The sequence below is a fragment of the Cololabis saira genome, chromosome 17 (genome assembly GCF_033807715.1).
Source record: "Cololabis saira isolate AMF1-May2022 chromosome 17, fColSai1.1, whole genome shotgun sequence".
In the NCBI taxonomy this organism is placed as follows: domain Eukaryota; kingdom Metazoa; phylum Chordata; class Actinopteri; order Beloniformes; family Belonidae; genus Cololabis; species Cololabis saira.
The window spans coordinates 7,527,832-7,539,298 of NC_084603.1; the positions used below are offsets into that span (position 1 = coordinate 7,527,832).

The 11,467-nt window shown below is 43.0% G+C and overlaps 1 protein-coding gene across 2 annotated transcripts in view; it reads left to right on the forward strand.

Annotated features, from left to right (window-relative positions):
• Nucleotides 1-5,412, forward strand: part of itga9 (integrin, alpha 9) — a 73,167-nt gene extending 67,755 nt beyond the window's left edge. For both annotated transcript variants that reach the window (XM_061745759.1, XM_061745760.1), the window contains 2 exons: nucleotides 1,113-1,232; nucleotides 3,202-5,412. In XM_061745759.1, the coding sequence (XP_061601743.1) occupies nucleotides 1,113-1,232; nucleotides 3,202-3,300 (219 nt within the window). In that variant the 3' untranslated portion in view covers nucleotides 3,301-5,412. The remainder of the gene's footprint in view (nucleotides 1-1,112; nucleotides 1,233-3,201) is intronic.
• The last annotated feature ends 6,055 nt before the right edge of the window (nucleotides 5,413-11,467 follow it).

Genomic DNA, 11,467 nt, shown 5'->3' on the forward strand with positions numbered 1-11,467 from the left:
TGCCCCCTCTGGCCAACCGGGGCGCCAGATGGGGTGGGGAGGATCCGGCCGGAATAACATGATCCTTCCACGCGCTACGTCCGGCCGGAGAAACCCCACCCTGTCTAGTGAAAAGATGCTGCTGCTCACTCCTCAGGTTAAGGAGGAGACCTGAGCTCAGTGCAGGGCCCTCCCAGGGTTGGTAGAGGATGGCAATGCCCAGGACTGTCACTTAGGTAGGAGCACGGGGTGGTAAAAAATGGGAAAAAACCGGGATAAAAATATAAAAAAAATAATAATAATAATAATAATAAAATCAATAAAACAACAGTAACGACAAGTAGAACAGTTAGCTTCCATGGCCAGTAGGCAGGAGGAGCAATTACAAGAGAGAAAACGTGTCCTTAAAAACACAATAGGACAGAAAAGGAAAAGAAAAGCAAAAACAATGAAAAGTATAGTGGATCATGAAACATACAGGCCAAGGGTCAGGGGACCATACGAATTTCAGTAATATTAAATGCTAAAATTAGATATCAAAGGGCTGATTAAAGTGCAGAAGTGTTAAAGTGTTAGGTGCGTAATTATATTGCAGATTTGCCCGATTGCACAGTAAATATAAAGTGCTATTTTAAATGCACAATACTCAGTACATATTACATTAATTAAATACCAGCAATGACAGTTTTATGGTACTGGGAGTACCCATTTTAGGAATATAAATTGCGTCTTGCCTTGCACATAGCCCTAATACTTAAAAAGTCAATGAAGATATAAAAAATAGCGAAAATATTAATGGAGGAAGAGGGAGTTGTAGTAATGATAATAGAGCAGTGATGTTTATGTATGTACTCAGTAGAAGTTGCAGATGGTACCCCAACAATTAGCTGACATTAAACAAATATACATGTTTAGGCACGGTTGTGGCAACAGTGTTGTTCTTCCAATAGCCAAGCTTTAAGATGTTTGGTAAAAGAGGACAGATTCGGGAGTTCACGTATTGTGTTTGGTATTGAATTCCAGGTGTGGGAAGCACGAACAGAAACATTGCTTTGAACTGTTTTGCATCAGCAGCAGCACCTGACTCAAAGTGTATTCTTGTGTGTTTGTGCGTGGTGTCCGCTGTGTTTCAGCTGGTGTTTGAGGCGCTCCACAGCCAGGAACCGCGGGGTTACGTAGTTGGCTGGATCATCGCCATCAGTCTGCTGGTGGGAATCCTCATCTTCCTGCTGTTAGCTGTGCTACTCTGGAAGGTAAGACACCTCATGCGCGCTGTTTTGGATTTTTTTTTAGCTTAAAATGTACAAAACTTCTATACCAGATAACGCGGCACAGCCCTGTGTGTGACAGCCAGGTGGGTGGTGTTTAACTCTCGTCAGATGTCAACACAGTATCCAGTTGAATAGAGGCAGCTGGAAGTCAGGGAAAGATGTGGGCCTGAGAGCTTTCTTAGAGCCTTTGACAGCCATGAAAAGGACAAATCACAGATTGGACAGTAATTCACACCATACCACTCACATGAAAAGAGGAATCTAAAGGGGGAAATGGCAATTACACTGATATCCAGAGGCCCTGTTAGCACAGAACTCCTTTTCTTTTTCACTGCTTTGTCTTCCACAGGGAATACCACCACTAAACCCTGGAATGTTGGTCCAGGGATACATCCCCCTCGGTTCCCCAGGTCCTCAGACCTTGCCAAAATAAACCCCACTTACAACAGCGGCACATGTCCTGTATTGCCCTATTCAGGAAATGCCTGAGGAGAGCACAGGTTTATATCAATAAACTTGAGGAGCCAAATGCAGATAAATGAATGGAGTCGTAGTGAAAAAGGCAGCATGTGTTTAGGCACGCTCCGAGAGTCACTTCATACCTCCATATCTCCTTCAGATTGCACTTGCTACATGCAAGTAAGAGCTGTGGGTAACGTAAACGGATATGCAGTGTTACATTCCTAAAGAAACAACGCATTTCTTCCACCATATTTGTGGATAAGATGTTATAATGTTTTCAACTTATTTTCTGCCCCCCCCAAAAAAAAAACATTTATTGTTTTCCATCAGTTCAGATGTTTTACTTAGATATAAGATATAATCCATCACAGTCAGTACGTTCACATGCAGCGATTCAACCTGGTTGCAGATCTTAGCACATAATGACATGCAGAAGATTGGATCACTTGTCTGATTATACATGCTGTTCTGAGATCAGACTGAATCAGATTGAATAAGCCACTGAAACCAGAGCATGGCTGACTCCGTGACGCTAGGTGGCGCTGTACCCAAGGTAAAAGTGTGGACAACTGGCTGGATCGTGTCCACTTCTATTGTTTCTGTGTTTGGCGCTAATATATCCCGTGCGTAGATTCTTCCACTTTATTTTGAGCTGCTCCGGTGTCCTCATGAAGCCCGCGTCAGCCATCTCTTTGGCGATCTTTTTATAAAGGTCCGCGTTCCTACTTTTCCGCCCATCCATGAACCTCAAAATGTTTAACTCTTGCATCTGCCGTAGCAGAAAACGCGTCTCCTCGTCGGACCAAAAATGAGTTCTTCCTGTAGACATGTTTTGAAGAATTAAAGAATGGCTAAACACGCGCCGCCTCCTTTTCAACTACTGAGCACGCGTCGTCTCCTTTCACTTCTGGGAAATTCTCGAGCATGCGCAGACTGCAATATCTATGTCCCCGTATACATGGCGTTAACAACCTGGTTGCGACTGGCTTATCTAGGTGCTCCAAACTGGTTGATGAATCCGGCTTGACCAGGTTGACTTGACCAGGTTTAGGTGTTTACGTGCAGTTTAAAAGTCGGAACGATGTCTGCAACCGATCTGCAACCAGGTTGAATCGCTGCATGTGCATCTAAAATTACATCATTTTTATAATAAAGCAGCTGAAACAAGGGACTTTGAAGACAAACAGAAATACATATCTCACCGTCCGGTTGTTTAAAGAAGTAGCGTTTTAGCAAATCTCACATCTTCAAGAGAAATATAACTGACAATAAGTGTAGCTGAGCACAAACAGTGAACACAGTTAGTCTAATGTGCAAAAATGTTGGTTTTTGGTTTGAAAGGGACAAAATGCGTTTGATTGTTTGTTCACTTGAAAGTTGTTATGCAGTTAATGAGCTGAAACCCAAAACTACAGCTTGTTCACTGCAGTCCGATGTGACCACATGTGTTTCTGTTACCGCTCACACTGCTGTTCCTCTCGCCTGACAGATGGGATTCTTCCGTCGGCGCTACAGAGAGATCATCGAGGCCGAAAAGAACAGGAAGGACAGTGATGAAAGCTGGGACTGGATGGAAAAGAACCACTGAGACATTGGATGAGGGTCCCGCAGGAGCCAATGACATTAGGGATTGGGTCGAGATGGATCCAGTAGCACAGGGTGTCGCGGCCCGGCCACCCTTAGTGGCACCAGGTCCTCCAAGTCTTCCATATGTGGAAGAAAAGAATATTCTCCATATTTTCTGGAGACTCAATATGTTTTTGTGGGTGGGGGGGGTCCAGGAAACGGGCTTCTGGCGTGATAGTGTGGCTTGCAAAGGGACGCTTGCTGTGGAAATTAGATAATCTTGGAGGAGGTAACTCCCGGCCAGTGAATGGAGCTGTTGATGGAGACCCACACATCTATTGGGGGGATGTGTGGACGACATGAGTACTGATGGACAACGAAACCCTCAGGGCTGTGTTAGATAGCAAATTTATTTTTATACTTACACTTCAAGCCATATTGTATAAAACTGAGCTCTGAGAAGAGTTTTGAAGCCGATTACAAGCATACTGTATCTACAGTTTGTTTTCTTTAAAGCACTGATTGTTTGATAAGAATGAAAGCCTTTACTCCATAGCTTTACATTTTGTGCCAAAGATATGTCCCGTATATTATAAGAGTGGAATGTTTTTGTATATTCAGCTCATCCCACTTGCTGGGAGTGAAAGATTGTATTTGTCTTGTACTTCTTCCATCTTATAAAATATTGTTTATTTTCTTCCATGTCTGACTCCCCCATCCCTTCCACAGATAATAAGCCTGAGATCATTTTGTGCGTAAAAAGATACTGTCTTTATGTCACCCACTACCGCTGTGCCTGAAACTCTGAAGGCTCAGTCAAAAATGTACAGGACCTTTTTCCCATAATGTGGTCATTTACGGCCCTGTCCACCTCTTCAGTAACAGTCTATCATGTGCCATAAAGTCAAAGCAGACGTTCACATTTAAGGAGTCTGAACGTGGGATCTGCTTTTCATCTGAGTTGTCCACAGGGGCCTTTAAGTCATGATCTAGATAAACTCAATTTCAATGTTTCACATTATAATGATGTACAGTAGAGCAAAATATCTGTGGAAGTATTTGCTCAGTTTACAGCTCGTGAGCGTTTTTTATTTGATTGTGTGTCTAAAACCTTGCCAGAGCCCACCCCCAAGAAGAACACACTTAATTTGACAATTCAATTGGTCTGCGTAGGGATTTAATGTGATGAAAGAAAAAGATATCCGTGGACAGATGAAAGCCCCAGCAAACGGTCTACAGTACCTACAGAAATTTACGGGACCCGGCCGGCATGAGTCATTGCTATAAAAATAGGTGGGAATGTGCTGCACTCAGTCACCTCACAGAAAGGAGCGCTTTAGGGGCTGACGTGAAAAGCTCCCTTTAAGTCAAAGTGGAGGGATGTCATCACCCTAAAAGAAACCTGTCTCCTTTCAAGTCCACTGCTACGTTGCCCAGAGTTGTTCCCCACATTTAGTCAGGAGCGATTTGAATGTAAGGCTTGGTCGTCCTTAGGAACACAGCGAAGTATGTTTTGAATGAAAGGCCATCAAAAGAAGTCAGACTATTAATTATTTATATAGATGACGTGCTGATTGCAAAAGATTAAAGGATACCCCCGAAGAATCATCATGTCAGTTATGAAGACTTTTTGATTGGCCATTGGGTGATAATTGATTATTTTAGTTCAGATACACAGCAAAGAAGGATGAAGTAAAATTATATTTTTTGCACGAACCAAAGTAAGATTTAAACATGCATTGCCAAACAACAAAAGTAGATTTTTTAGGCATTTATTTCTTCATTTATACAGCAAGTCACCTAATGGATCACAATGGTTGCTTCACTCTTTCTGGGGTTGTACGACTCTTACTGTACTTGCCGTGCACACCCACGTCTGCCCCCTGCATCCCCCAAACCCATGCTATTCCACACGTATGCAAGGAACCGACACTTGACTATTTGTTTGTAAAAGCGTAACTGTGATGATTCTGTGTTTGTGGTCACCGTTTATCACATCCTTATGTGGGGTTTTGTCCTGAGTATACTACTGTCACTGAGTATCATTTCCATTATCGTGTGCTGTCTGTTTGGTGTTTAAAGTCATGTTTGAGCTGTGTATTTATCTGTTAATAAATTTCACAGTGAAATCTCAGAGCCTTGTGTGTTTATTTCATCAACAGGACCAAAGAGCTGGTTTGCTGCAGTTTCAGACAGTGTGCTGCTCTCTGCTGGCAGCGCCGCTGTAGTTTACACAGACTCAAGGAAAAATGCACCTGGTCCTGTAGTATCAGAGATATTTGTGCAAATATTAGTGTTGAGGATCAGGAAAGTAATATTTTTATCACAAGGGTTTACCTTGTCTCTATATAAATGCATTAAGTCATTATCATACTTAAAAGAATTACTATTAATTTGGACAAAAAGGTTATATTTGATTGATCAGTGTGGTATTTATAAAGAAATCTTGCAAAAAGCACATTTAATGTGATCTTTTAGGATCAGGATTCAGCCACTTCACATACAGATCCTTTTTTTTAACAGCTGTATGGAAGTTACTGGAATTACAATTGTCATCCTTGGTTGACATTGGTGAATATCACGCAAAGAAAAGAAAAAAAGAAATGCGGGGAAAATAATCCAGAGGACCCATCTAGGGGGGCAGCATGTCCGATCAACACCTCTGTCATTCATTTAACGCAACTCTCGTGCTCTTCCTCGTCATCATTTCGTTCTGAAGTATTTGCCCGCTTCCCCTGCACGATAACCGCTGGGGGGAATCAGTCAACACACAGCTGTTATTTCCATTTTTCCCACCATCGACCTCTTCTGTCAACACCAGTTTTCCTGTTTACTTAAGTCCATAGTGTGCTCTGTAAGATGTCATGTCGTTCTGTTGCACAGGCAGGTTAAATCAAGGCCTTGACGAGTTCACACTGGAGTCTGGCGTAGGTCATATTTACAAAGAAATGTGAACAGTCACCAGGAAAAAAGAAACAGAATTGAGCCCTGGGGCGGTGTAAATGTAGTGTGTGTGGCCCTGAGATGGACTGGTGATCCGTCTGGGGCGCGCCCCAACTCTCATCCCATAACAGCTGGGAGAGACCGCCATGACCCTGAGCAGGAGGGGTGGATGGATGGATGGATGGATGGATGGATGGATGGATGGATGGATGGATGGATGGATGGATGGATGGATGGATGGATGGATGGATGGATGGATGGATGGATGGATGGATGGATGGATGGAGTGTATCATCATAATGGCATATTGCCCCATACCCTGGAATGTATAGCCAAAGTTGCTTGTGATGGTCCTTTAAAGACAGGCCGTTAAACTATTTAAATCTATAATTTCATTTCATTTCATTTCATTTTTATTTATTCCAATCATGGAAATATGCAAACAAAAGCAACAAACAAGTAAAATGACAACACAATCAAAAGCATATTCCATAACCAGAAAGGAGCAGGAAGAAGAAAAATTGAACAATAATAACAGATGGTCTGCACAATTACTTAGTTAATATCACAAGAAAAGAAAAACAAGAAAAGAAAAGATAGATTGTCTGTCTCCATACGCATATATTATAAATTTTGACTATTTCATCCATACATTGCAATTTTTTTCTCTTTAAATGTATTTTTTAACTGAAATATGTTTATACAGCCCTTTAAATCATAATTTAATTAATTCCATGACTTAATTCCAACAATTGAAATGCTCATCTACTTTAGAGTTGTTCGGGCAAATAAATGTTTAAAATGTAATTTTCTACGACTATCTTCATTGTTTGAACTGAAAGTAAACATGTATTGTAAGTTTTCTGGTAATAATTTACATTTAGCTGTGTACATGATTGTGAGTGTCTGTAACTTAACCAAATCATCAAGTTTCAGTCATTTTGATTCAAAAAATAATCTGTTGGTGTGTTCTCTGTAATGCGTATTGTAAATAACTCGAAGTGCTCTTTTCTGTAATAAAAATAAAGGATTCATATTAGTTGGATATGTGTTGCCCCAGATTGCAACACAATAAGTTAAATAAGGCAAAATTAATGAACAAAATGAATAATCAATTGCAGCTGTGTAATACTTGATGTGTTGATGTTTTACTTTATTCTACTTGTATTGTGTTGAAACTTGGGTGGTTCTCGAAATATAAAAAGTGCAGTTTTTTGTCTGAGTCCTCACCTTAAACGATGGTTGCGTGTTTAGTTAGTTCAGATGACAGCTGTTGCTATGAAACACTGAAACTGATCACCAACTACTTTGGAAAACACAATGAATTATTAACAAAGCTACCACAAGGGCTACCGCTGAAAAGTCACACTAAAATGAGCAGCTCACTTTCCTTTGACCAGGGAGCGCATCAAGACTATGTCCTCATTGCTGGAGCTGGGATCCGTCAGGACGGCTGCGGTGGAGAAGGTGGTCGCACCCATCGCATGTCATTTATGCCTCCTGGTGCTGCTGTGTGACAGCGCAGACCAACCAGATCGGTTCAGCCAGCTGGAGGCAGCAGCTCAGGCTGTGGCTACAGCCACTGACAACATGGCCGCAGTGGCCGCCAGGTATGTACCACCTGATGGAACTCACACACCAACATGTGGCTTCATTTCAGTTTTACTCAGCAGAGGTGTCTTCAGTATTCACATTCATTACTCAGGTAGAAGTATAGATACTAGAGTTTAAAAATACTCCTGTAGAAGTTGAAGTATCAACTCAAGTTTTTTACTCAAGTAAAAGTATAAAAGTACTGGTTTCAAAACTATTTAAAGTATAAAAGTAAAAGTAATGTAAGGGGGAAAAAACCATTAAGGACAAAAGCCATTGAAAATGAATGCATCTTAGTATAATACAAATATATTAAAGAACCATATATGTGTACTATTGAGCATTAACATGTGTTTCAGAGAGCAGGAGATATGATGACTAGTTGCCTATAAGTATTGTAATGGTGCAAAAAGTCAAACTTCAGAGGCATGTTATCATTTATCCTAACCTTTATTGGAATGTACATCCAAGTTTAGTTGCAGGAATCTGAGGGAACGGATGTAAGAACAAAACTGGACAAGAACATCTGTGCCACAACCAAATTCACTCTATCCGGATGGAGCAATTTAACTGGATAGTTTTTTTTTTAAAGGCCCAAATGAAATAGAGTAACGAGGCTGTTTTTAAAATGTAAGGAGTAAAAAGTACAGATAATTGCGTGAAAATGTAAGGAGTAAAAGTAAAAAGTCGTCTGAAAAATAATTACTCCAGTGAAGTAAAGATAACCAAAATGTCTACTTAAGTAAGGTAATGAAGTATTTGTACTTCATTACTTGACACCTCTGTTACTCAGTAATGGCAACGCCAGTTATGCTATCAGAATAACACTAAACCCCTTCACTTTTAGGCAAATGAGTGAAAGAGAGGATGACGTTTTTCAGAGAGAGATGTCGTCCCTGCTCGAGTCGTTCTCTGTGTCTGGACAGCATGTCTTGCTGACAGCTCAGAAACTGAGCATCCAGCCCAGACTGACGGAGCATAAGGAGGAGCTCATCACTGCGACGCAAAACGTCTTCCTGGGAATAGTCAAGGTAGGCTGTGATTGTGATCATTTAGTTCAAAAGATTTGTGCAGAGCTGAAAGTATCTGTCTGCTGCCAGGTCCTGCTGGTGGACGATGACGCGACTGTGAGAAGAGTCCTGGCTGCTGCCGATCGGGTTTTGGAGTTTCTGTCTGAGCTTGGCTCCTCTTCAGACATCCAGTCTCTGCTCAGATCTTTCCAAAGGTTTTCTGAAGCTCTGCTTCTCCTCAATAGACTCACACTGGACAGAGCACATTCCTTAAAGGACCCCAGACAAACTGAAGACCTTCTTGAGTCCCTGGAGATTCTGAGGAGGTGCATCTCCATGCTGCACACCGCCATGTGCACGACCATCAAATACCCAACTAGTAAGGAAGCCCAAGTGGCCAAAAGGTACATTCTGGACAAGGTGCAAAGCATCATCAGAGACATTGGTGTAACTCTTAGGAGTGACACCAACGGAGCCCGACTGGGACGGTGTGGGTATTATACCGGGAGGCGTAATGGTCTGTTGCAGCTACTAACAAGCTCCTCCATCTCCTCGATCGGAGACAGCAGTCTGGACAGCTTGGTAAGAGATGTGGTGCTCCACTGCATGGTCGTGGCAAACACTTCCCAAAGAGAGTCTCAGCAAAGGACAGTGAGCCACTGCTGTCATGTTCTCCAGTTCTGGTCTGACATAAAACAGATCCTAAGTTCCTCGGAGGATCCTGATGAATCTGAACCGAGCTTTGAAAAGGCCTGCGCTTCTTTGGTCGAACAAATAGAAATGCTTGACAAAGCCTTAGTAGATACGGTTCTTTATCAAGTCTTGGACACATTTCTCACAGCATCTTCTACGTCGGATGAACTTCTAAGCACGACGACACGGGTCTTGGTTGCAGATTCGACTGCAGATAAGGATCTGTCCTTTATTCAGCCAATAGCCGAGGATTTCATATCGTGCACTGACAGGATAGTCCAAGTGGTGAACTTCATCTCAGCACTCGCTGTAGATGCGAAGAGTTTGGAGAACGTGGAGAACTCGCGGGCATGTCTTACCAGACTAAGAGCTCGGATCGCACCTCTGTCACTGGAGCTGGCAGATAATTCAATGCAGACTGTTCAAAAGCTTCATGATGTGCGTGAGAAATGGGAGGAGGAGATTTTTCAGCTACAAGACGCTGTCAGTGATGTCATTGATGTAAGGGAGTTCACCAGTCTGGCTATTAATGAGATGGGCAGTGACCGTCGTGGCTGTGAGGCAGCATACAGGAAACAGAGCTATAATCGGTTTGAAAAACATGCTAAACACCTAATCTGCCACATGAAGCTGGTGATTCACTCAGCGAGGAGGCACTTGGACAGAAGTGATAACCCAATCTACAGAAACGGCCTTCGGGTCCTGCTGAAACAGGTCCAGTCCAGTCAAACTAAAGTGACGGAGTCGGTCAGAAGCATGCTTCTTGGTTCCAGTCTGAATGTGGAAATGTATTCTACGTTCACAGACGATGTTTCTGCCGCCATTCAGGGTTTTAAGGTTCTTAGAGAGGGACTGGATGGCCATCAGCACCCGCATCTCTTGAGCCCGCTGCGAGAGACGGCATGTGAGCCGGAAATCTCACAGTCATCGTTACCCGTCACGGGCACCTGTGAGATCAACCCGGGTCATGTGTTAAAGGACTCCGATTCTCCTGTTTTTGAACTCATGAGACGGGATTCTGAAGCCGAACATGAGGAGCAACATTTAGACGTGGAACTGATGGAAGCAGAGCTGGCTCATAAATATGACAGCGATGATTTAAAGGCAGCAGCTGTCCTGGATGAGCCTAAGATGATCCGCAAGCCTCTTGAATTTGACCTTTTACCCCTGCTGTATAAAGTTGTGACTGTGACTAAAGAAAAAGATGTGTCAGAGCTCAACCGGGCCTGCACTAGGGTTCTCGAGCTGTCGAACTGTTATGCCCAAGCTTCAAAGGACGCTTTAGTCGTTGTCGACGCGGTTGATTGTCACACTCTAGAAAGCTTCAGAGCGGAGCTGGTGTCACTGACCCCGCTGCTCGTCCAGACTGCACAAGAGACGGCAATGAGCTCAGCAATGAGCACCGAGAGCATCTACAGACACAGCACCCAGTTCTGTGACCTCATCAACAACATCAGAAAGGTTCTCCTGCCAGCAGCTGCAATGTGGTACCATGCAGTTTATGCCGAACTGCGAGGAAATCTGCCTTCTACAGCTGCCGGCGCTGCCCAAAAGCTAAATGAAGTGATGACGCTGTGTGCTGATGTGGTCCAGGTGTTGACGTCGTCTGAGTTAAACGTACATGCCGACGGTCAGGAAACATTTGGAGTTTTACACAGCAAGCTGAGCAAAGCCCAGAACAGCACGCGGCGTCTGGTCGAGCTTTCCACATCACTGGAAACGCAGGTGGATCAGCTCGAAGGACTTTGTATCCAATGGGGTCTCTCTGTTCAGATTTTATTAAATTCTCTGGATAAGATTATAGGAACATCGACTGCAACAAATCAGTTTAGCCCTCAGAAGCAGCTCTCAGCGCTGTCTGAGAACTCCCTCCGAATCCAGGAGGCTGCAAGGCTCACCAGCCTCAACTGCAGAAGTGCTTACACGTCAAAACAGTTGACAAGTTACAAG